Source organism: Ctenopharyngodon idella, chromosome 23 (assembly GCF_019924925.1).
Source record: "Ctenopharyngodon idella isolate HZGC_01 chromosome 23, HZGC01, whole genome shotgun sequence".
NCBI lineage: Eukaryota > Metazoa > Chordata > Actinopteri > Cypriniformes > Xenocyprididae > Ctenopharyngodon > Ctenopharyngodon idella.
In genome coordinates, this window is record NC_067242.1 from 4578895 (window position 1) to 4606328 (window position 27434).

The window sequence follows — 27434 nt, forward strand, 5'->3', positions numbered from 1 at the left end:
CTGGGTGAGAGGGGTCTATGATGATGTTACCTGCCTGCTTCTTCACTCTGGAGATGTACAAGTCCTAAAGCTTAGGAAGGTGCTCACCAATCATCCTCTCAACTGTCCTAACAGTCTGTTGCAATCTACTTATGTCTGATATGGTGGCTGACCCAAACCAGACAGTTATAGAAGTGCACAGAACAGATTCAATGACAGCTGAGTAAAACTATTGAACAGATTGAACTTCTTCAGTTGGCGAAGGAAGTACAACCTATGTGACTGTCCCACTTCAGGTCTTGAGAGATGACGGTAGCTGCCACAGTGCTGCCATTCATGGTGAGTGGGGGAAATGCTGGGGTGTTTCTCCCGAAGTCCACTATCATCTCCACTGTTCTGAGCGTGTTCAGCTCCAGGTTGTTATGACTGCACCAGACAGCCAGATGTCCAACCTCCTGTCTGTATGCAGACTCATCACCTGTCAGGAAGCTAGTGATCCACTGACAGATGGAGGTGGGCACTAAGAGCTGGGTCAGTTTAGTCAGGAGGATATCTGGGATGATGGTATTGAAAGCCAAGTCCACAAACAGGATCCTTGCATAAGTCCCTGGTTTGTGAAGATGTTGCAGGATGCAGTGCAGTCTTATGTTGAAAGCATCATCCATGGACCTGTTTGCTTAATAAGCAAACTGAAGAGGTTCTAGCAAGTGATGTCCTTCAGGTGGGCCAACACCAGTTTCTCGATTGACTTCTTGACCATAGACGTCAAAGCAACAGGTCTGTAGTCATTTAGTACTTTAATTTTTGCTTTCTTGAGTACAGGGATGATGGGGGACTTCACACAGCTCCAGTGATTTGTTGGTCAACTGTCATCCATCTTCACACTGATCTTCAAGACAGGCAGGTGAGACACCGTCTGGGCCTTTGGCTTTCCTTATCTTCTGTTTCCGGAAGACCCGACACACATCCAGACATGACTCAATATATTGTTGTCCAAATACAATGAGAAGACAATTTTATTTTCTCTTTTATTATAATATATAGCATAATGTTTCTTTAAAAAGACACAGGACACTAGGCCTTCTTACTTTGGGCTTCATGTGTCCCTGGGGGTCAGTGCCGTAACCACACCCAATCTAAGTGCAAATTACCATATTATTAAGGTATTAAGGTATACCTTGTTATAGTTTGTACAAATATAATATGATACAAAGATACACATTAAGTTCTGCTGTAATCAGTGATAGTTAGTAGAAGTGACATATAACATATATGATTCCATTTAAGCCACCTTTAAAATGACTGTGAAAAACCATTACTACAAATTCCTCGTAAAGACATTTTTATGACAAAAAATAAATTTATTTTTTATTTGTTATAGGCTATTTGTTCTGTTAAAACTAAAATGTCATAACGAGTAAAGCAAAATGCAAAAAAAAAAAAAAAAATGTCTTTCCCCAAACAATTATTTCTAAAAAGTACTAAAATTATCGTTAATGCAACCGAAAGGACCTGGAACCGTTGCGAAAAACGAGAATTGTTAAATTTCTTACTCATGCCTCTTCTGTCACGACTTTGTCCGCGAACAGTTGCCGTACTTTTCGGTCATACCACCAATAAAAGGGGGAGTCCGGTAAAAGCTGCGAGACAATATTATCATTCATTTAAAGCAAAATATATCCCATTATTACACATTCTTTGTATTAACCCTCAAATAAACGCTTATTTAACGTCTCGTGTAGTTTAAAGGTTGTCATAAGTGTGTCCATCGTTAACTGCGCTCGTCCACCCCTACAGCTGATGCAGTGGTGCAGTCCGTGAAAGGCAATGGCAGAGGTGTAGAGGGAGAGAGAGGAATCAAGCGTCCTGACAGCTTCACTTCAAACCCACACCTGTGACACACTGACCCGTGGACAGCACATCCAGACCCGACACACCCGAGCCTCCTGACCGCCCGAGACTCGCAGCTCAGCAGGGCTTTCTTAATCTCAGGTGTGTGTGTGAATGAGCAGCGCTCATGTTAGCTCAGACGTTAGCTCCTGTTTCTGCTCCATAACACTGCAATTATGTCGTAAACACACAGCGATTTCTTATAAACACACGTGTACGTGTTTGTTTACCACAGTACACAGCTGTTATTAAATCACGTCTGCTTAAAATAACCCACCAGCTTCTGTTTTCATGCAATCATATCATGGATATGTGTAACTAGGCCTCTGCAGTTTGGGGGGTGACTCTGTTTTACAGCAAGTGGATTTACTGGAGATGTAAACTCATTTGTTTTGGCTATTTATAGAGGTGTTTCTATGTAGATCAAATGATATTTATACTTTGATGTGCCTTGACAGCTGTTTTGGATGTTGACACTGAGATAATGAGTTGATCTTCAGTGATCTGTCTTTATTGTGACAATCAGTTACTCTAATATTTAATTTCCCCTTGAATGTGTTGTTGTTAATGAGGTTTGTGGTTTATGGTTGTTTTGTGTAGAAGGCAGACATGCATGTTTTTTTGACTTTATTCTCTTCTAGACATACCTGTCAAGTGAAATTACTTTATTGTTACATCTGTGTGTTGTGGTGATCAACTGTTAGCAGTGTTGGGTAAGTTACTCTAAAAAAAGTAGTTAATTACTAGCTACTAATTACATCTTCAACAGTGTAATTAGATTACTGTACTGTTTACTCTCTCTAAAAAGTATTGGATTATTTATTATTAATTACTTTCTAAATATATCCCATATCAGCCTCAACCAGTTGAACAAAACAAGGATAGACATGAAAATGCTCTTTTGATTCTTTCAAATAAACAATATACAATTGCATAATTATTCTTGGAGTGAATGAAGGGAGAAGGTTACATTAAAACATACATTTTAACATTAAATTTTGACGTTAAATTCACTATTGTTTCATATAGATTTGTTCTATAGGTCTATGCAGTATAAAATGCAATTACATAAGAAGTAACTGTAATTAAATTGCTGAAAAATTAAGAGCAATCCCTTACTTTACTTTTTCAAGGGAAAAGTAATTAAATTACAGTAATTAGATTACTTAGTAATTAATTACACCCAACACTGACTGTTTTTCAGGGAGTGAAAGCAGGGCTGAAATATTGAAAACAGGGAGGTTGATATAAAATGTAAATAAAGCAAATATTGAAAAAATGTAAGAAAATCGAGACGTACACAAAATTGCAGGAATCAAAAATTTGTATAGGTTATTTATTTGAAATTCACACAAACTATTTAAAATATTTGAAAAAAATATGATTTATGCAAATTAACTCATAATATGAAAATGGGAAATATCTTTAAGCCTGGGTGATATATTGGTATTTCACTACAAGTATGATCAAACATTTTTAATTAAAAAATTCTGAAAAAACAAAATTCTTTGCACAATGTAATTTACAGAATGCCAAAGCCTTTTTTTTTTTTTTTTTAAATGCATTTACAAAATACATACACAATTATAAAGTTGTTTCTTTTCTATAAAGAAAAAACCTAATTGTATTATTAATTGTATTTGAACAATTTAAGGACAGCATGTGGTGGTTGGAGCTACTACTCTTTTACTATTAATAGGAAGTCAGAAAACCTCAGGGAGTTTTAAAATAGTAATCATTGTGGAAAATTATCATGGGATTTTCCTACAGAGAATATAATTTGCTAGTTATGCTCAACTCATTGTGTGCCATTTCTATAAAATGCAGTTTAACAAAAATCCTTATCCAGTCAATTTGACTTGCAAAAGTCATTGAAATTAATTAATTTAGTATTATTATTTATGCTATTATTATATTTTGAATTAGTTTTTATTTTAATTTCATTTTAATTTTAGATTCTATGTGCTTTTTAATTTTTTTATTTTTAATAATTTTAGTACTTCAGCTTAAATGCATTTAAGTTTAAAGGGTTAGTTCACCCAAAAATGAAATTTCTGTTATTAATTACTCACCCTCATGTCGTTCCACACCTGTAAGGCCTTCATTCATCTTCAGAACACAAATTAAGATATTTTTGATGAAATCCAAGAGGTTTAAATAGTTGTTAAAATAGTCAACATGACTACAGTGGTTCAACCTTAATGTCATAAAGCGACGAGAATACTTTTTGTGTGCAAAAACAAAACAACGCTACGCTATTTTCGTTGCAGCGTTTCTAGGTTCTGCGTCCGAACGCCGGCTCAGTATTGGTCGACGCTGGTTATGTGAGCAAGCAGTCTGCGTCTGAGTCTGACAGGATAGAGACAAATTTGTTGAATAAAGTTGTTATTTTTGTTTTGTTTTTGAGCATAAAAAGTATTCTTGTCGATACATAACGTTAAGGTTGAACCACTGTAGTCACGTTGACTATTTTAATGATGTTTTTACTACTTTTCTGGACCTTGAAAGTAGTAATTTGGGGATAAAAAAAAAAACTCTTGGATTTCATCAAAAATATCTTAATTGGTGTTCTGAAGATGAACGAAGGTCTTACGGGTGTTGAACGACATGAGGGTGAGTAATTAATGACAGAAATTTAATTTTTGGGTGAACTAACCCTCTAATTTCACCTCATTTCAGTTACCGAAAATGTTTTTAATAGTCTTTTTCATTTTAGTTATTAACAACACTAATGGGAATGTTATAATGAATTAATTGTCACCTGCTTTTTCATGTTTTTCCCCCCTCCAGTCGAAGCCGAAGCCACACACCATGTCCTTAAAACCGCGGGTGGTGGATTTCGATGAGACGTGGAACAAGCTCCTAACGACAATCAGAGCGGTTGTGATGCTTGATTACGTGGAGAGGGCAACATGGAACGACCGCTTCTCGTATCCTGATCTCTAGTAGTCCAAATCTGTCCTGATTTAGAACTATTACTTCCTTTTTCTTCTTCCTTTTTAATGATTCTTGTAATCAGATTTTTGGACATTTTATTTTATTTTAATAGTAAAAAATGTTTCTTGAGCAGCAAAAACAGCATATTAGAATGATTTCTGTAGGATCATGTGACACTGAAGACTGGAGTAATGATGCTGAAAATTCAGCTTTGCATCACAGGAATAAGTTACATTTTACAATATATTACAAGTTACTTTAAATTGTAATCACAATAGTACTGTTTTTGCTGTATTTTGATCATATAAATGCAGCCTTGAGGAGCTTAAGAAGCTTCTTTTAAAAACCTAAAACATCTTACCGCTAGAGTAACTTCATGTATCCTCAAGTTCAACTTTACTAAGATCCCTTGCGGGCAATTTGGATAATCAAATAAAAGAAATAAGGGCACACAACAGTACATATAAATCTGAAATAATAAGATTCAAATGTCCTGCATTAAAATCTCCTTAACGTGGGCTTCAGTGACATATATGCGCTGTGTGTTGCATATCCAGAGCCTTTAGGGGAAAGACTGTACACTGAGACAAAGGTGTTTCTGGAGAACCACGTCCGTCAGTTGTTCAAGGTAAGATCGGGTGATGTTCGTAACTCAGGCCAGTTTCATTATGTTTTAATTGTGGATGTTTTGCATCATTGCGGTATGTGTCTTACAGAGAGTCCTGGAGTCCGAGGAAAAGGTTTTGGTGATGTATCACAGATACTGGGAGGAATACAGCAAAGGTGCTGAGTACATGGATTGCTTATACAGGTAAGTTCAGCTAGCTCAGGGAATTCTTGTGAAGGACGTTAAAGGTGATTTTTCAGTGTTAGAATTCTCCTACTCGAGTTTAATGAGCAGAGACGACTATACATAAGCAGTTCATAGGTTGACTTTTTCTGCCTCAGCTAATGGTGGAGTTAGGGGCGGGACTACCAGGTTTGCTCAACAATATCAGATGGTTGACAGATGGAAAACCTGTTTGGAAACAGTCATTATTTTTGCAGTTCTGTTTGGTACGGCTAGTTCACTTTAAATTCTGAAAATAATTGTACTGAACTTCAGAGTTTTTGGTTGGTAAATGGTGTTCATGCTGGTGTGATACTTGGATGGTGAACCCTTATTTAATAGTGGCCTAAAAGTGTTTATATCATAATCGAGTGGTTGTCAAAGTATTAAATGATTGGTCTTTTGTGTTTAACCTTAGTTTAACACTTATCAGCGGACCACTCCCCTGTATATCTGTGTAAACGCTCAGTGAAGAGTGTCATTTATGTCTATTTACAACATGTTTTTGAAGTGTTGATCATTGTAGCCAATCACAGACATATCTGTTGAGCGCGTGAACATAATGGCCAATCAGAGTGTCAAAGCGTCATATTCTTAAAATTTCAGTACCAACTTGGTACCGAAGTCGGTACTTTTGACAACACTACTCTACCTAAAAGTTTCTTACACTCAACAAGTCTGTGTTTATTTTTACTGCATTTAAATACAGTAAAAAAAAGTGATACTGTGAAATATTATTACAATTTAAAGGGTTAGTTCACCCAAAAATGAAAATTCTGTCATTAATTACTTAATCTCATGTCGTTCCACACCCGTAAGATCTTCGTTTATCTTCAGAACACAAATTAAGATATTTTATATGACTTGTCCATAGACAGCAATATAATCGACACTTTCAAGGCCCAGAAAGGTACTAAAAACATTGTTAAAACAGTTGACATGACTGCAGTGGTTGAACCTTAATTTTATGAAGCGACGGGAATACTTTTTGTGTGCAAAAACAACACAAAAATGACGACTTTATTCAACAATTTCTTCTCTTCCATGTCAGTCTACTACGCAGTTTATGTTGTATAGACAGTGCAGTGCTTCTGTGTTTATGTCAGAACACAGACTCCGGCTCCTGTGTCAGCATGATCACACGCATGCGTCGTGCTGTTCACGTGTGCAGCTTCGGCCAATACTGAGTCTGCGTTCTGACGTAGAACCTGAAAGCTCCGCACTGTCTATACAGCATAAACTGCATAGCAGACTGACAGGGAAGAGAAGAAATTGTTGAATAAAGTCGTCATTTTTGTTTTGTTTTTGCACACAAAAAGTATTCTCGTCGCTTCATTAAAATAAGGTTGAAGCACTGCAGTCACATGGACTATTTTAACGATGTTTTTACTACCTTTCTGGGCCTTGAAAGTGGTAATTAAATTGCTGTCTATGGAGGAGTCAGAGAGCTCTCGGATTTCATCAAAAATATCTTAATTTATGTGGAACGAGTAATTAATGACAGAATTTTCATTTTTGGGTGAACAAACCCTTTAAAATGAGTGTTTTCTTGATTCACAAATCATTCTAATATGCTGCATTTTTCAGTATTATTTCAGTATTATTACATGAACAGCATTTATTAGAAAAAGTTTTTTTTTGTAACATTGTAAAAGTCTTTACTGTCACTTTTAAACAATTTAATGCATCCACGCTGAATATAAGTATTAAATTCTTAAAAAGAAATCGTACTGATCCCAAACTTTTGATCAGTAGTTCAGTTTAGTTATCATATCAGACATAAAAAGTTAAAGTAATTGAATAGTTTTACAATTTTTAATCTAGTTTTTGTGTGAACTTGTCTGAACTTTTGGTGGAACAATCAAAGGGATGTTAAAATAACAGTTGATGTTGCTTTTGGTTCATTAGGAACTGTTGAAATGGCAGGTGAAGCTGGGAGCGTTGCACTGTGGGATACAGTATTCCCTGAAGTGTGCCTGTTCACATTTTGGCAAATATAGTAGATTTTCCAGTTATTTCATGCATGCAGAAAATTTGCATACGCTGTGCACATACAGTATAGTATGCATGTTACAGTTTTGGTAAGAGTGCAGTTTTCATATGCCAATCTGATCATATTCTCTTGGTTGAGGGTTTGTGGTGAGGGATAGTTGTCTCTTTTGTTTTTGCCTTTTATTAAAAATCATACATTATCACTGATTCTGAATGTTCACTATCATGCGCTACATTGAGTGCACAAGGTATTGTTTCTCTGGCATGCAGACCTCGGCCTCGCCAAGGGCTTTGGTTAGTTTCTGCTTGATTTCACCCCATCACTGTCCTGCTGGTCTTGGTCAGCTGTGAAAACAAGCAGCTATTGAATTGACGTCACCCGTGGCTTTATTGTGCATCAACATACAGTACACACACATTCATGTAAAATAATAGCAACTGCTTTTCCCTAATTAGTGTTTTCATGAATTCACCGCAGGTACCTGAACACACAGTTTATTAAGAAGAACAAGCTGACTGAAGCAGACCTTCAGTATGGATATGGAGGAGTGGATATGAATGAGCCGTTAATGGAGATCGGAGAGGTATGCATGATTTCCGAACAAGTACTGTGTGCTTATCTTATGACACAGGGTGCTGGCAAATCAACTTTTTTTTGATGTGAACAGACTGGATGTTAAGCTATTCACAGTTCAGATGTCAAGTTGGGTTTTTATTATTCCGTAAACAGTATGATATAAATAACAGTATTTATAAGTGGTGTTTTTGTTGGTGTATTTTTAGCTTGCACTGGACATGTGGCGGAAGTTAATGATCGAGCCCCTTCAACCGATGCTGATCGGGATGCTTCTGAAAGAGATCAAAAAGTAGGTTAAACCTTGAGATGTGAGGAATGTTTCTGGGTCAAATACAACTTTATCTCAAAATATTTTAATTTATTTTTCAATCAAATTATTTTTACTTTAACATGAAACATTCATTTACATTATTTCACTTTTTATTTTATTTTATTTTATTATTTTATTTTATATCGACTAATATTGGATATTTAATTCTTTTAGTCTCTTTAAAGAGTTTAGTCTACTTCATTTCTACAAACAAGCCAAGGGTGCGAGGGGTGAAACCAATTGTAATCAATAAACGGCAATTAATTGATCAGAAATTAATAATTAACATCCCTAAAGGAATAAAATTGTGCTCCACCCAGAGGAATTACACTGGTATTGCTTATTCACATACAATAGCTGGAATAACTTTTTTTTTGTTTTTGTTTTTTTGAGTGTATAAAATGCCATAAAAAAAAAAAAAAGAAGCAAGCTTTTAAACCATTCTGCCCACTTTACTGTAAATACATTTATGGTTTGTAATTTCAAACTACAACAAATTGTATCTATGGCAAGTCTTTGGTACCACAGATACTTTCCATAGACACTTTTGCATGACCTGAACCCAAATTCTGTTCTATTGATTATATTTTAGTTCTGAAGAGGATATGTTTGCAGTTTAATTACTAAGTTTTGATGTTGTTTCCATAGCGACCGATGTGGGGAGGACCCAAATCAGAAAGTAATCCATGGGGTTATCAACTCCTTTGTTCATGTTGAACAATACAAGAAAAAGTTTCCTCTAAAGGTGAGAATCTCTGTCTAGATGCATGTTTTTTTATGTGACGTTGATTGAAAGTTTTTGTTATTTTTATGCAAATGTGATTGTGAAACTTCAGTAATATATTTTTTTTATATATATATATATATATATATATATATATATACATATACATAAAATATTACTATATTACTATACTACATTATAATATATAATATATAATATATATATATATATATATAATTTTTTTGTGTACACTACTGTTTTTTTAAAAGAAATTAATACTTTTTTTCAGCAAGTACACATTAAATGGATCAAAAGTGACAGTAAAACATTTTATAATTTTACGAAAGATTTATACTACAAAATAAATGCTGTTCGTTTGAACTTTGTATTTATCAAAGAATCCTGAGAAAAAAGTACCACAGATACAGAATATTAGAATGATTTCTGAAGGATCATGTGACACTGAAGAGTGGAGTAATGATGCTGAAAATTCAGCTTTGATCACAGGAATAAATTACATTTTACAGTATAATCACATTAAACATAAGAGACTTTTCAAAAACTTACAGTCCCCAAACTTTTGTGTACATATTTGCATGCTTAGAGTTTGTGCATCAGCAATCATGCATCTCATTTGAAGGCCACACCCTCTTTTTTTCATCCCAGTTTTATCAGGAAATCTTTGAGGGGCCGTTTCTGACAAAAACCGGCGAGTATTACAAACAGGAAGCCTCCAATCTACTGCAGGAGTCCAACTGCTCCCAATATATGGAGAAGGTGAGATAACCACAGACTAATTTGTCAAATACCATCTTTTACATTTAGAACAGTTACTTGAACATAGTTTTGGTTATTTAGTCCATTTACCGTGTTGCTGGCCAGTATGTAGTAGGGGTGTAATGGTACACAGAAGTCACGGTTCGGTATTGGGGTCACTGTTTGATACAAGTTCAGTACCACAGGAAAAAGCAACAAATCCCCAATGCTATGTTTCTTTTCATTTATTTTGAATAGACAGTAGTGTAAATTACAGTTTGTTCCATCTAGTGGCATTTAGTTGGTACAGCACAGCCTCTTTTAATGTATTAAGCACTAAGCAGTAAAGAGAGTGCACTCTTGCATAGGTCATATTTTTGGTAGGGATGATAAAAAAACAAAAGGTATTTGGTCACAATCAGCTACAAAACTGAAAAGCATCTCGTGTTATAAAAGTACAAAATAAAGTAACCTACAATGTAATTTTTTTTTGAGCATGAGAGTTCATTGACAATGACGGATGCACAAAGTTCAGTATTATGCCCTTTCTAGAAATCACGGAAAGATGAGCAAGGAGGAGAAAAAGAGCATACCTCACCTTTCCACAAGGAGACAGCGAGTCAAGCGCTTCCCATTTTCAGGACATGCATATTTAATCACTGGACTGTAGTAGCGAGACTTTAGAGAGAGTTTAGTAGAGAGAGTTTGTGGAGTGTGTCACAAAAATGAATCGAAACTCAGCGTATAGGCTATTAGAAAGTAGGGATATCACTAACGATTATTTTGGTAATCGAGTAATTGATCAATTATTTTGACGAGTAATCAGATTTTTTGTGGTAATAAAAATAGAAAATGCATTATGTACATTATGTATTATAACAAATACCTGCAGAGGGCGACAGCGGCCTAGTGATTGTTGTTGTTACACAGCAGATCAAATCCTTAATATTATCCAAATGTTTACTTAATCTTTAATATTTGGCCACTTCCTCATGATGTAAATTCTACAGCCACTGTAATTTCTTAAACAAAAACATGTGGACATCAAAACATGCAAACTCAGATCGAAGTTAGCAAACAGCATTGCATTACCGTGCGCACCCCCTTCTGGATTAGAGTGTGGATCGCCTGTAACTGACTGTATTCGTCGTCTGACTGTATGAACCGAGATATTCGTCTCTGTACGAACACATGTACCATTACACCTGTAGTATCTAGCTTGATTGTGATCATAATCAGGATACATTAACTCTGCTGGCTTGCTGTTTTGTGATGCTGCAGGTTTTAGGCCGGTTGAAAGATGAAGAGGTGAGATGTCGGAAGTATCTGCACCCCAGCTCTTACGCCAAAGTCATCCATGAATGTCAGCAGAGGATGGTGGCCGATCACCTGCAGTTCTTGCACGGGGAGTGTCAAAATATCATCAGACAGGAAAAGAGAGAGGGTCAGCACTTTATTTACAACCAGTGTGAACTTTCACTTTCGGCTCATGAGTTTATGTATGTATGTGTCTCGAATGGCATGTTGTAAATGGTTTGTCTGGTTTCAGATATGGCGAATATGTACACGCTACTGCGGGCCGTGTCCAGCGGCTTACCTCACATGATCCAAGAGCTCCAGGTCCACATCCACGATGAGGGTCTCAGAGCCACAAGTAACCTCTCTCAGGAAAACGTGAGTAACTGGGGTTATGTGTAAAGAGAACTTTTAGTCTAAAAGTGGTTGTTAGCTATGATTAAAACTAAGAAATTATTTCTATATAGCATTAATTGCGGTGTCCTCAGATGTTTTCCTCTGATCTTTGTCTTGCAGATGCCAACCCAGTTTGTTGAGTCAGTGTTAGAGGTTCATAGTAAATTTGTCCAGTTGATTAACACAGTGTTGAATGGGGACCAACACTTCATGAGTGCGCTTGATAAGGTACACTTACATTTCAACACTGTTTAAAAATGATTTACAAGTGTATATACAGTAACGGGGAAAGATTTAGACAATCATTATTGATACTAAAAACATCAAGACTTTGAAATATTAACATACAGTAATATATAATGTAATATAATGGTTACACTTTATTTTAAGGTGCCCTTGTTACAGTGTAATTATACACATAAGTACTGAGTAATATTAATTAACTTGTACATACTGTATAATTAGGGTTAGTGTTTGGTTTAGGGTTAGTTGCTTGTAATTATGCATAATATTACTGTTACTACTACTGTTATTACATAGTAAGATGTGTAACAGGGAGACCGTAAAATAAAGTGTTACCAATATAATAAATAACAACGAAATGATAGTAAAAACATCAATATTTAGAAATAAAACAAATGCAATTATAGAAATTAATATATAATATGATCAATTATAATGTAATAACATAACATAATGATAGTAAAAACTCAATACTTAGAAATAATACAAATGTAATTATGGAAATTTTGAATATATAGTAATATGTAATGTAATGTGTAATAACATAATAGTAAAAACATCAATACTTTGAAATAATACAAATGCAATTATGAAAATTTTGAATATATAGTAATATTATGTAATGTAATGTATAATGACAACATAATAATAAAACATCAATACTTCAAAAAATACAAATGCAATTATGTAAAGTAATATATAATATGATAAATGATCATGTAACAACTTAACATAATGATAGTAAAAATTCAATACTTTGAAATAATAGAAATGCAGTTATGGATATAATATAATATATAATATATACTTAGAACCCGTCCACTCAAGAACATCACTCGTATTTTCTTTTAGAAAATTCAGTTCAAATGAGTTCAAACTATGCAAACATTCTCGCTTTAGTCCAGTAGGGGGAATCTGGGATTCAGAATGCATTGCCTTTGGGTTCATGTGAGTGTTTCGAAACACTGGAGTTTGTGCTTTTATTGCTCATTTCCCTTCCAGGCCTTGACTTCAGTAGTGAACTACAGAGAGCCTAAATCCATCTGCAAAGCACCTGAGCTGGTGTGTAATCACTATTTATTTCCCAATGTTAGATCAAGATGACTAAATAAACTCTGTATAAACCTAATGAACACACACAGTCAGAACATTGACACTCCTTTTCCTCTTTGCACAGCTGGCCAAGTACTGTGACAATCTGTTGAAGAAATCTGCAAAAGGAATGACAGAGAACGAAGTTGAGGACAAACTGACCAGCTTCATCACAGTCTTCAAATACATTGACGACAAAGATGTGTTTCAGAAGGTGAGGCCATGATTGATTTATCTTCAGGTATAGAAGAAAGAGAACAGGAAATGATGCAAAGAAGATGGGGGAACAGGATATGGTAAATGTTGCAAGCTTTTGGGTGGGTGTGGGGGAGGGGGGAATATTACATAAATAATACTTAAAAAAAGAAATTAAATAATTAATGGATTAAAACAGATTTAAGGGAATAAATAAATAAGAATGGTAAAATAAGTTCTTGGTCTAATTGTAGTTATGAAGTAATCAATTTAAACTATTTTCAAATAATTTATTTTAAAATGTGAACACATTCATTCTTCTTCGTATGGCTAATATGTTGAAAATGCAAATGTTTCTTGCCTCGTCACATTCATTCATAAATTACATGAATCATGATTGCATTTTCAATTCAAAACTGCGAAATTTCATAAAAAGTTGAGTAGTTTGCATCACTAGATAGTCTATTTGCGTCTACTTAGGCCTACATCTTTCCACGAAATGAGAAAATATTCAATTTTTTTTTTTTATGTTTTATTCATAGCTCAGACAAAATCATTGGCTCTCGTCCCCCCAAACTCCACCTGTATGGGTACTGAATTTTGTCCATTTAAATTCTCTACAATGAGAATGAGAAGTTGCAAATCATGGTTTGTGATGTAAGCTAAAAGCTATTGGTCAAACATTTTGATATGTCCCGTCCCATGCTAGCATGTTTTAACAACGTGCTAGCATTGTTGTGTTAGCAATGTGTTAAAACATGCTAGCAAGAAATGCTAAAACATGAGCTGCGTTCACGCCATGTTGTAATTGCCGTAATTGCGCAATGACAAGCTGTGATGTTCTACTTAGAGCTGTTCATGTCCTCGGACTCGGAATGCATTTCTATGGCAGCACTATCAACATCAAAATTAATCTGCAGCGGTCAGGTGGTACAAGTCAAAGCTCTCCGAAAATATAGTTTATAAGTTGTAATTATGAGTTCTAACTGGACGTGAACTATTTGAAATCTCGTAATTACATTAATTCCGACATGGCTTCAATGCATCTATGTTATGAATGTGTTAAAACATGTTAGCAACATGCTAAAATATGCTAGCATTGTGTTAGTAAAGTTAAAACATATTAGCAGATTTTTAATAGGTTAAAACATAATTGAAAAATGTTAAAACATGCTAACAGCATGTTATCAACATAGTGTTAAACGTTACCACATGATATGAAAATACTAAAACGTTAGAAAAATGCTATCAATGTGCTAAAACTTTGTAGCAAAATGTGTTAAACAAACATGCCAGCATTGTTGTGCTTGCAATATTCTAAAACATTTCAGCAGCATGTTAACAAACTTGCTAGCAAAATGTTAAAACATTAGTAATGCGTTGCTAGTGATGTGCTAAAACATTTTACATTTTAAATTGTGAAAAGGTTTATAAGGGACTAAATTGGTTTGATATAGTTTTTCATTTTGTGTCTGGTTTGGTAGTCTTTCTGTGTGCCACACTTAATTTTTTTTTCTCTCTCTTTTTCTTCTTTTATTCTTAGTTTTATGCCAGAATGCTTGCAAAGAGGTTAATACATGGACTTTCATTATCTATGGACTCAGAGGAAGCCATGATCAACAAACTGAAGGTACAGAAAGTCTCACACACAGCCGGCTTTTTTGAAAAGTGCGTAAAAGTTTACAGATGTGACTCATCCTCCATAATCAACTGTTTGCTCACTGTGGGCGCCTCAGCTTTGTCATTATGTAGAACCACAAATGGGACTGATGAAGGGTTTCATGTGATTAAAGTGAGCAGACCTTTCATTGTTTCTCTCTCTCTTTCCTTCCTCTGCCCTTTGCCTTGCAGCAAGCATGTGGCTATGAATTCACAAGCAAACTGCACAGAATGTACACTGATATGAGTGTCAGCACCGACCTCAACAACAAATTCAACAACTTTATCAAAACCCAGGAGACTGTTGTCGACCTGGGAATCAGCTTCCAGATTTATGTATTACAGGTGAGAGAGAATATTACTGTTCATACTTGGTGTTACACACCACCAAACATTAAATATTAACACCTATCTCCCGATTCGATACTATCACGATACTTGGGTGAGGATACAATATGCATTGTGATTTTTAAGAATTGCGTTTCAATATTGCTATGTATTGAGATTTTTGTTTGCATTTTTAACTGCATATATATATATATATATATATCTCTCACAGAAGTGAGTACACTCCTCACATTTTTGTAAATATTTTATTATATCTTTTCATGTGACAACACTGAAGAAATGACACTTTGCTACAATGTAAAGTAGTGAGTGTACAGCTTGTATAACAGTGTAAATTTGCTGTCCCCTCAAAATAATTCAACACACAGCCATTAATGTCTAAACCACTGGCCACAAAAGTGAGTACACCCCTAAGTGAAAATATCCAAATTGGGCCCAAAGTGTCAATATTTTGTGTGGCCACCATTATTTTCCAGCACTGCCTTAACCCTCTTGGGCATGGAGTTCACCAGAGCTTCACAGGTTGCCACTGGAGTCCTCTTCCACTCCTCCATGGCGACATCACGGAGCTGGTGGATGTTAGAGACCTTGTGCTCCTCCACCTTCCGTTTGAGGATGCCCCACAGATGCTCAATAGGGTTTAGGTACCCTCAGCTTCTTTAGGAAGTCAGTGGTCGTCTTGGAGGTGTGTTTGGAGTCGTTATCATGTTGGAATAGTGCCCTGTGGCCCAGTCTCCAAAGGGAGGGGATCATGCTCTGCTTCAGTATGTCACAGTACATGTTGGCAATCATGGTTCCCTCAATGAACTGTAGCTCCCCAGCGTCGGCAGCACTCATGCAGCTGTAGGCAAGACACACTTGTCTTTGTACTCCTCACCTAGTTGCCGCCACACAAGCTTGACACAATCTAAATCAAATAAGTTTATCTTGGTCTCATCAGACAGCACTCAAACGTCTATTTCCCAAACACAACCTCTGGATATGACGCTGAGCACGTGCACTCAACTTCTTTGGTTGACCATGGCGAGGCCTGTTTTGAGTGGAACCTGTCCTGTTAAACCGTTGTATGGTCTTGGCCACCGTACTGCAGCTCAGTTTCAGGGTCTTGGCAATCTTCTTATAGCCTACGCCATCTTTATGTAGAGCAACAATTCTTTTTTTCAGATACTCAGAGAGTTCTTTGCTATGAGGTGCCATGTTGAACTTCCAGTGACCAGTATGAGAGAGTGAGAGCCAAGAGTCATATTTAACACACCTGCTCCCCATTCACACCTGAGACCTTGTAACACTAACGAGTCACATGACACCGGGGAGAGAAAATGGTTAATTGGGACCAATTTGGATTTTCACTTAGGGGTGTACTCACTTTTGTGGCCAGCGGTTTAGACATTAATGGCTGTGTGTTGAGTTATTTTGAGGGGACAGCAAATTTACACTGTTATACAAGCTGTACACTCACTACTTTACACTCTAGCAAAGTGTCATTTCTTCAGTGTTGTCACATGAAAAGATATAATAAAATATTTACAATAATGTGAGGGGTGTACTCACTCCTGTGAGATACTGTATATATTAACCAAGACCCCCCCCCCCCAATAAAAATTAGATCAATAATTAAATAAGTAATTATTCAATTATTACAACAATGAAGTTACCAAATAAATTCAATTTAAAAAAGAAATTCAGAAATCACCACAATTTTGTCATCACAACCATGAGAACATGAACATATGACCGCCCACATTTATATAAACATAATTTTGCTACTCATTTTACTTGCAAAATGATTAGCCAATCATAACAGAGGTCATTTACATATAAAAGTCTTAAACATGCAGTTGCAGAAACAGCCTATTAAATTATAAGGGTCGGAGAAAGGGCGAAAATGGTCATAAAACACTAAATTATGACTTTAAAGTCGACATGAAATAGAAATTGCACTAGTCTTTTCTTCTCTATTGTGCCGTATATCTGAGCGAATCTGCTTTTGGAACAAGAACAAATGTAAGGCGGGGCTTGATTTTGTCCACGAGGAATTAATTGGATGGTTGTGATTTGCTATTGGTGGATCTAATGTGAGTGACCGGTTGCCCCGCCCTCGTCATCAGAGAAGAGATATCACTGCAAGAGGGAGGGGAAGTGATTTTGATTACGAGGCACATGAATTTAAAACAATAATGATGTGCAGAGATAAGTCTTTTATAATAAATATTCCATAAAAGAACAAGAATCTCCAATTTTGATTTCATGTTGACTTTAACATATGTTGGGAAAATGCTGCAATAATGTGGAATATGATTATTTTACATGTGTTTCAGGCAGGCGCATGGCCCCTCACACATGTTCCCTCTTCCACGTTTGCCATCCCACAGGAGCTGGAGAAAAGTGTACAAATGGTAAGCTGTCATGTCAACATGCTCCAAAACCTTACGTGTCATCATTAGGGGCAAGAACTTAAGCTTCCTCCATGTACTGAGAGCTGAACATGTCAAATCCCCTTTCATTTCATTATAAAAGTAGATGACGCTGATTTAACCGATTTCTTCCTTCTGCAGTTTGAGTTGTTTTATAACCAGCACTTCAGCGGAAGGAAGTTGACCTGGCTACATTATCTCTGCACAGGTAAAGTTGAACATAAATGTACACTAGGTTTGGGGTCGGTAAGATTTTTTAAATGTTTTTGAAAGAAGTCTCTTATGCTCACCAGGCTGCATTTATTTGGCCATATATATTACAATTATAATATAATTGCAATTTAAAATTCTGGTTTTCCATTTTAATATATTTTATAAAATGTAATTTATTCCTATGATTGCAAAGCTGAATAAAAGTATTAATTTCTTATTGACCCAATCCTTTTGAACGGTAGTGTACATTTGGAAGATGAACGTCATTAAAGATGTTTTTAATATATTTTTTTTTTATTATTATTGAATTAATTACAGGATATACTGATTAAAAAAATCTAATGTATTGGAATTAATCACATATATTAATATTAGCTGAGTAAAGCCCACAATTAATCAAGTAATTATATTAATAATTTAAAAAATTTCAAGCGAACTGTTTTAATGTATTTCTTTATTTATACTAAATGTGCAGAATCAACAGATGTAATATACTGAACTTTTATATTACACTTAATTTGATTTCCATACTACACCTATACCATCTACATTCCTAATTTTGGCCCAGAGGTTAATGAAGTAGAAATGACTCTGATATGTGCGAGATAATGTTTGTTGGCTGGTGCTGTGGAAGCCTGATTAGCAGCACCTGGTATTTCTACACAACCACAGCAAATCCCTGGCATGGTTCAGCAGCAAGAGTCGGATTACCACACTGAGCTGTGACAAAATATCCTTTAAGTAATCCGTTAACACAGCAGGACAAGCAAAATACAGTCACACTTTTAGTACTCACCCATATTAGTGTGCAGACACATAACATTGACCGAGTTGAGAGCATTTTAACAAACCTTTAGCCCTCACGTACAGTACCAGACAAAAGTCTGAACGCAGTTACGCATTCATTATTGGGGCACCAAAGGTGTGAAGGTACCTATATCTTCTTCCGCTTTGGAAGTCTATGGCAGCCCATAGAACCGCTTGAAGGGAAAGTTATGAAATTTGGCACACTGATAGAGGTCTGTCCCAACATTAACCTCACTGGTTTTGGAGTTTCTAAATCAGTGCCTCTAGTGCCACCACCTGTCCACATTTTCACTCATGTTTATGCTAATTTTTGAACTGTAAGGGCTAGAAACAAACAAAATATATTCCGCCATTTAGAATTTTCCAAACAAACTACTTTTTCGAAAATTGAACCAGATCATCTTCAGATCATGCCAACAAAAAGTTGTGGAATTCAAGTTGATTTGAACCGTTTTTGAAAAACGTACGAATTGTACATACCACTTGCAAAAATAGACATAAGGCTTTATCTCCGCAACGCTTTATTGCATTCAGACCAAACTTGGTCCATGTCTTCACAAGCATGACCTGAGGTTACATGTTGCGTTTCTGCCCTAAAGGAGTCCGAGAAGTTTTGGACCAAAAAAATTATTTACTTATAACTGCTTATAACTGTGGTGCACTTATTTTCATGGGAGTCATCTCCTTGGGTTCCTGAATCCTTGCTGAGTCCAGCGATACCAAACATGCTAGGTTTCGCCTTATGGTTAGTGCAACATTGTGATTTAGCGTTTAAAAAACATTTGTGAATATCTTAGAAACTGTTAGTCCAATCGAGACAAAACCACCATAGGAAAATTACCCATTAGTATCCAAATGTCAAAATTTTGATAGCAAGTGGCAAAAAATTGCAATCAAAGTCAGGTGTGGGAATTTTTTTATGTGTTCATACATATAAATGTCTATAACTCCTAAGCAAAATGAGATATTTTCACCAAATATGACACGCTTATATATGGGGGCACTCTGAGGACACACACAAAAAAGCGGTGGGACTGCGCCACTTGGCTTTAATTTTATATTTTCATTTTAGTTTTCTTTCATTTTAATTTTACTCCTAAGTTTTAGTAATTTTATGTGCTTCTGTCGTTTTTATTAGTTTTATAATATTTCTATTTTGCTTTAGTTTATTTATTATTTCAGCTTTAGTTGTTGTAATTTACTTGAAACTAATTTATTTCAGTTAGTTGCCAAGGAAGCACATTTAAGGTGCGTCCCAATTTGCGCACTATTCTATGCCATTTGGTAGTATAAATGGTGCGTTCACACTAAAAATTCCCGAAAATAAAACCCAGATGATTAAATACCCAGATGATGCACTTAATTAACCGAAAAAACAAATGTTGACTCTGATCAGACTCTGATGTTGAATGACAGAATAACCTTATAAAGTTGTGCAGAGTGCATAGTATAGTGGTTCTCTCAACCAACCTTTTTCTCTCAGGTGAGGTAAAGATGAATTATCTGTCCAAGCCCTATGTGGCCGTGGTAACCACCTATCAGATGGCCGTGCTGCTGGCGTTCAATAACGGCGAGACTGTGAGCTACAAAGAACTGCAGGACAGCACGCAGATGAACGAGAAGGAGCTCCAGAAGACTATTAAATCTCTGCTGGACGTCAAGATGATCAGCCATGACTCTCAGAAAGTAAGTCTGGGAGCAGCGCAGTCACAGGTGTTTATCCAACCAGATTTTTTTGTTTGTTTGTTTATTTGATTGCTTGATTTATAAAGTGCCCCTATTATGCTATTTTAAAGGCTCCTAATTTTGTTTTGGAGTCTCCTACAATAGGTTTACATGCATCTATGCATCCTTTTAATTTTTCTACATTGCAGCATCAGCTCTTTTCTCACAGTGTCTGAAACGATTCGATAAAGGATCCGATCTCTCTAAACTCCTTCTTTCTGAGAGCCTGCTCTGCTCTGATTGGCCAGATGGCCCAGACTGTTGTTGATTGGTCTACTTGCTCTGATTGGTCGGTTTGCCCAGTCTGTTGTGATTGGTCTACTCGCTCTGATTGGTCAGATTGGTCGACCGCTTAGGGCGTGTGTTGAAAACCAAATGCCCATTACCATACAGGGCTCCAGACTGCGACCAAATGGTTGCATTTTGCGACCATTTTTCCTGCCGGTGCGACTAAATTTTGTTAGAGGGCGCACTGGTGCGACCACCACGTTGCCCAACTGATGAGAGCTGCCATTTCTGTTGCACATAATGCATATGAGAAACATCAAGAGATCACGCGACATTGTTACTACAGAGCGCTGGGAGATCCAATTAAAAAAGCATTGAATTCGCCGCAATTATCAAATTTTCGATAGCGTGAAAAAGCGTTGAATTCGCCGCAATTATCAAATTTTCTATAGCATGTGAAGGCAGCATTAATAACATCACAGCGAAATTTAGTGGGACGCATTTAAATTCAGCTAAGTATTCTCTGTTACAAACTACAGTTATCAGATCAAACAGCACTGAGGTGAAAACCAGGAGAAATATTGTGCCAAGAATGAACAAGTTATATAAGGCTCTCCGGTGAGTAATGTTAACTGGAACCATGGTCGCAGAAATATTCCAATGTTTTTACATTATTCATTTCAGGGTTCATGCAAACTTTTGGGAGTGAAATTCAAGCACTTTTCAAGGAATTTTAAAGTGCTTCACACTTTTCCCAGCACTTAAAATCTCTAAATATGATCCAATTTTAATGTTATTTTTAATGTGATGATTGGTAAAACTAAAAGTTTAAAGATGAAGGAACACTTCATGGCAAACAAACCTTCATTTAAAAAGACATGAAATTACCAGTATAACCAGTAGATGGCAGCAGAGGAGCACTTATTGGCTTATTAGCCATTTCCACTCCCTAATATATGGGGAAAAGTAGGAAAAGTCACAAAGTCTCATGAAAAACAAAAACTTTTCATCATATTGTGACAGAATTACACAGAAAGCAAGTAAAGAGTGCTCATTTTATAATCACTGAAGCTGTTGGTCAGTTCAGTACATTTAATAAGAGTAGAATATTTACATTTTCTCTATAAAAATAAGGTTTTTGCATATTACTGTTGTCAATAAAGTTAATTTTATCTATATCTTAATTCAGGCTCAGTGCTTTACTGTCACATTTATGATAAATGAACATGTAATATTGTTAGTAACTGCACTTATTAATGCAAAACAATAGTAATATGATTAAATTACCTTTATGATTAAACCCCCATCGACCACCCAGTGCCACCAAATCAGGTGCTGGTGCCACCTTCTGTAGATCTTAGTGATCACAGATCACTGCTCTCAAATGTTAGTCTGGAGCCCTGCCATATCTGAATTTCAGCTCCGGATCTTCCTCAAATCTTGATACACAGTGATACGAACAGTAACGATGGCGTCGGTTTTATCGCATCAGTTCAAGTGTGAGTCCTCGTCCTTTGGAAGCGCATTAAAGTGGATTTGCTTTGGCAGCTGAAAACAGCGTCTTCTCAACATGAACAACACAAACCAAACTTTTCCAGTCTCAGCTACAACTACAATGATTGAGGGCAGGGCAGAGGAGACCATGAAGACCATAGGCTGGCATTATGCAAATTTCTTACAAACCTACGTAGGTTCGAGCGGGAAGTATAATTGATAACTACAAAAAATAACTACATTTTTCCTGCACTTTGATCTTTGTAACTTTGCAGAACTTTTACATTCACAAACCGCTGTATTGACACACAGCATGAAAGGTAATATCCCAAAAAAGCATAACAGGGGCACTTTAATCAAACTGTTAACTGATTGATTATAAGTAAACTTCCACTTTCTCTTTTCCTCCAGGAGGAAATTGAGGCCGAATCCACTTTTTCCCTAATTATGAGTTTCACCAGTAAAAGAACAAAGTTCAAGATCACAACATCAATGCAGAAGGACACACCACAGGTACCGTGTCTCATGTTGAGCAGATGTCATAGATCATTCTCGTTATATATCTAGTCGTATAAACCCTGTATTGTCCTCTGTGTGTGGCAGGAACTGGAACAGACGAGGAGTGCCGTGGATGAAGACAGGAAAATGTATTTACAGGCTGCTATAGTGAGGATTATGAAAGCCAGGAAAGTCTTGAGACACAACGCCCTCATACAGGAGGTGAGATGACATTCTCGTCTGCTAAAACTTGAATGTTCCAGTGTATAATCCTCACTTGTGAAATCAGACACCAATATTAAAAAATGAAAGGAAGTGTTGAAGGTGTGCAGTATACAGTAGTGTGGAACCTGATGCAGATGTCAGACTGTAAATGCAGATAAGATCAATGTGAAATGTCAGGAATGGGTGACTTTGCTATAGACTGCTGTCAGAACACGTCTGAAGAGCAGATAGTCTGCCAACAAAGGCTGTTACACAAGAAAACTGTAATATATACTTTTTTTTATTGCACACACACACACACACACACACACAGACTTGACACTTGACACTAAACTCGCACTGTTTGTTTCCCCTATCCATAGACAAGCTGTACATTGTTTGTCTCTTTTGAACAGTGAATAAAGAGGGAATGGTATAATAGATCATAACTTGTTTGCATTGAACATAGGTGAATCTATAACAGGGTATTTTTTTTTTTTTTTTTTAAATAAGAACCTCAGAACCATATTTCACCTCAAAATCAAATGAAAAAGTATTTTTCATAAAGAAAATTAATCCTGTTTTAGGACCAGTAAGACTTGTTTATTTTCATGGCAATTGAGTACATTTCCCCCCAAATTCTCATTCACGCTGAGTACATAAAAACATTCTGTATGGGCAGATTTTATCATAATTAGCATAAATTAAATTTAGTAATGCAAAAACTACACTGCACGATTAATCATTAAAAGATCGCATCGTGACAATTCGTGTCTAATAAACCTTTGACAAAATCACACCAGAACAGTCAAATATGTGTTTGCACTGCCGCTGAGCCAGATAGAGCAGTTAAAGTATAGGTATGAAACATTTCTTTTCAACCACACAGTATCAATATTTCTGTGTTGCAAATATTCAAATTATCACAGAAGTAATGGGATGAAAGTTTATAGTTAAACTAGCCCAATCACATTCTGGGGGGTAAAATCCGCATTTTTGGCGGGGTTCCCCTGGTAAAATTTGCATTCTATGGGGCTAAATATGTTGTTTGGGGTCGCTTCAATTCGAGGACATGAAAACAACCCGCGGCAACAGTGTAAAAGTAGCCCAATTCCACGGGAAAACCGCAGACTTCATATTTCTGCTTGGTGCTTCAAATAAGGATTGTATTGATTACATCGTTACGCTAGTAGGTGGCGACAAGTGACTGTTAAAAATGTATTTGTCTTTGAACATTCATTCAAGAGATTCGTTCAAAAAGGACTGATTCATCCAGTAATGAAACCAGGGAAGTATTTACGAGTCATTGAATCATTCATTCAACCTGATTTAAAAAAAAAAATAATAATAATAATTCATTCAAATTAATTAAACATTTTAAATCGACTGCAGCAATTAACATTTTGTCAGAACTTTTGGTTTTGGCTTTTACCATGGTTTCCACAAAAATGTTAAGCAGCAAAAACTGTTTTCAACATTAACAATAATCAGAAATGTTTCTTGAGCAGCAAATCAGCATATTAGAATGATTGTATAGATTGCATTGTATATATTGCATATTAGAATCAAAGCTGTGCATCTAGAAATGCTTACATTTATTTATTCATTGTGCTACGTATGGCTAGCTGCACATATCAAGGACGCAGTGAGGCAGGCAGGTTTGCCTTGCTTTTTTTTATCATGTAGAAAATATGGATTTCAATAAAGTCTCCAACTTTAATCAGTTTACAGGCTTTGCTAAACGAGATCAAATCCTCAGTTTCTGGGTCAGTCATGACAAGACGGTTCTTATCAGTTCTCAAGAACATTCTTGTAACCAGAGATAAGTTTATAATCACAATTTTAAAGAACACATCAGAATATACATATGAATGTAAGGATATGTTCAGATTCAGAACATACTGCAAACTGTAGACATGAAGAATTTTCCACATGTATTTATATATTTATTTTTTTATTTGAGCTTTATTTTAATTTACAGAAATGTTTTAGTTTTAGTTAACGATAATAACCCTGAGTTAAAGTGTACACAATGTGACATTATTACTGATTTAGTTTAATCATGCAATTAATCACATTTTTTCAGTATTAATGGCATCATCATATATTGTGTGTTCAAATCACTGTCATCAAGTAATTTTAATTCTGCATTTATGTTGTGTTTCGCTGTTACTACATTACTACTACTTTTTTTTTTGTCATGTCTGGAACACTGTATTGACCAATCAGCATCCAGCACTGGAACTGTCCATTTTATAATGTGCATTTTGGTACATGTAGAAATTCTGAATATTTGCACACCGTATGTACATACTATATACTATGGAATCTTGTTTCCACCATAAAAAAAAGGGTAATTGAGACTTTATCTCACATTTCTGACTTTTTTTCTCACAGTTGCGAGGGTATAACTCACAGTTCTGACTTTTTCTCAGAATTAAACTCACAATTGCGAGTTATAAAGTCAGAGTTAAGAGTTATAAAGTCAGAATTCTGTGATTTAAAGTTAGAATATAAGACTGCGGTAGCAATTGCGAGTTTGTCACACAATTCTGACTTTATAAGATGCAATTGCGAGTTTATATCTCGCAATTCTGAGAAAAAAAGTCAGAATTGTGAGATATAAAGTTAGAATTGCATGATGATAACTTGCAATTGCGAGAAAAAGTCACAATTCTGACTTTATAATACACAAATCTGACTTTATATCTCGCAATTTTGACTTTATATCACACAATTCTGACTATAATACGCAATTCTGACTTTATATCTTGCAATTCTGACTTTATATCACACAATTCTGACTATAATACGCAATTCTGACTTTATATCTCGCAATTCTGACTTCATATCTTGCTGAGAAATTCTGAGAAAAGAGGTCAGAATTGCGAGATAAAAAGTCGCAATTGCTTTTTTTATTTAGTTACGGAAACAAGCTTCCATAATATACTGCATGTAAATGTTGTGCTATTGCAAATATAAGCAGCCTAATTTTGTTTGTGTGTGTTTATTCTTTCAGGTAATCAACCAATCCAAAGCGAGATTCAGCCCGAGTATCAGCATGATCAAGAAGTGCATTGAGGTTCTTATCGACAAGCAGTACATCGAGCGAAGCCAGAGCTCTGCGGATGAATACAGCTATGTCGCATAAAACCACATTAATTTAATGAAAGAAAATAAACGCCGTAAAGCGTGAACGGTAAACATGTCTTTTATTTTCGGCTCTGGCTGGCTCCGGCACTCAACCATCGGATTGAATCGGGACTCTGTGCCTCCAACTTTGTTCAAAAAGGGCCTCCGAGTAGCTGGACAGTCATCAAAAGCACCCTGTCTCTCCACACCCCCTCCCCTCCTCCTTCTGATTTTATGCTGTTTACATCACCAGTGCCACGCCCAGCGCGTCTACGAGAAAAGAAGAATGCCTATAGCTACTCGAGTGTAAAAGGATAATACATTTTTAGACGTAATCGTACAAGAGAAAGCGAGCAAATGAAATGCATCACATAGAGCAAAACGAGTGAAATGTTTGAGAAACGGCCGAAAAACAACCACGCTTTCTTTTCTCACGTTGCAGTTGTTGTGTGTATTCTTTTTTAATGTATCAAAGTAAAAGAAATATTGTAATAAAACCGGTATACTGATAATTGCATTTACTTTCAAAATATTAAAAAAACAGATATGAGGTGACAAACATGATTCTGCTGCTTGTCAAATAAACAAATAAAAACAAACTTTTTCGTAAATGTTTTAAGAAGAATGACTTCATCATCAATAATTTATTAAAGGCGAATTTTTAGCATCTTTCTAATGGTGTGTTCAAGTCTTGGACTGCGTCTGAAATCACATACTCTGAGTAGGTACTTATTTTGAATAAGGAATTACTTAGCGACAGATACAAATTTAAAAAAGTATGTGTTGTTGCGTCCTAAATTACACACTATGCAGTATGTACTCAACCTTATAAAATTCATACATTACACGGTTATTTTGTCATTCATCATTAGAGTCTTAAAGGATTAGTCCACTTTCAAATAAAATGTTCCTGATAATTTACTCACCCCCATGTCATCCAAGATGTCCATGTCCTTCTTTCTTCAGTCCAAAAGAAATTACGGTTTTTGATGAAAACATTCCAGGATTATTCTCCTTATAGTGGACTTCAATGGTCTCCAAACGGTTTAAGGTCAAAATGACAGTTTCAGTGCAGCTTCAAAGGGCTTTAAACGATACCAGACGAGGAATAAGGGTCTTATCTAGCGAAACGATCGGTCATTTGGTGCAAGCCGACTTGCGCAGTATGCGTACGGTCATCCGCCGGAAGCTAGTTATTTTAGATTATAAAGTTTTAAATATGGATGTTTTTCTTACAAAAACGCATCCCTCCGCTTCAGAAGGCCTTTATTAAACCCCCTGGAGCTGTATGGATAACTTTGATTATGGATGGATGCATTTTTTTAAACGTGGCCCCCCATTCACTACCTTTATAAACCTTGGAGGACTAAGGATATTTTTAAATATGTCTCTGATTGTGTTCATCTGAAAGAAGATAGTCATATACACCTAGGATGGCTTGAGGGTGAGTAAATCATGGGATCATTTTTTAAACTAACCCTTTAAGTTGATTTATT

At 35.9% G+C, this 27434-nt stretch overlaps 1 protein-coding gene across 3 annotated transcripts; it reads left to right on the forward strand.

Moving 5' to 3' along the window:
• Window positions 1-1770: 1770 nt before the first annotated feature.
• Window positions 1771-26549, forward strand: cul2 (cullin 2). Of its 3 annotated transcripts, XM_051882275.1 has the most exons (22): window positions 1773-1971; window positions 2511-2582; window positions 4660-4799; window positions 5332-5434; window positions 5523-5617; window positions 8106-8211; window positions 8411-8493; window positions 9163-9259; window positions 9905-10015; window positions 11276-11438; window positions 11544-11668; window positions 11807-11914; window positions 12932-12991; window positions 13107-13235; window positions 14760-14846; window positions 15068-15220; window positions 17542-17619; window positions 17779-17845; window positions 20141-20370; window positions 22516-22617; window positions 22708-22824; window positions 25826-26549. In XM_051882275.1, the coding sequence occupies exons 3-22, from the start codon at window positions 4681-4683 to the stop codon at window positions 25955-25957; spliced, it is 2265 nt and encodes a 754-aa protein (XP_051738235.1). In that variant the 5' UTR covers window positions 1773-1971; window positions 2511-2582; window positions 4660-4680; the 3' UTR covers window positions 25958-26549. The 3 variants fall into 3 exon arrangements, with proteins under 3 accessions (XP_051738234.1, XP_051738236.1, XP_051738235.1); XM_051882274.1 differs by lacking the exon at window positions 2511-2582 and having other exon boundaries at window positions 1771-1971; XM_051882276.1 differs by lacking the exon at window positions 2511-2582 and having other exon boundaries at window positions 1771-1971; window positions 20141-20343.
• Window positions 26550-27434: the final 885 nt, after the last annotated feature.

Bases quoted from the DNA above. Each gene is read 5' to 3' on its own strand.
- cul2 (XM_051882274.1), top strand. From the start codon at position 4,681: ATGTCCTTAAAACCGCGGGTGGTGGATTTCGATGAGACGTGGAACAAG. The intron at 11,915-12,931 runs GTACACTTACAT...TTTCCCTTCCAG, and splicing joins TCATGAGTGCGCTTGATAAG to GCCTTGACTTCAGTAGTGAA. The intron at 14,847-15,067 runs GTACAGAAAGTC...TTTGCCTTGCAG, and splicing joins CCATGATCAACAAACTGAAG to CAAGCATGTGGCTATGAATT.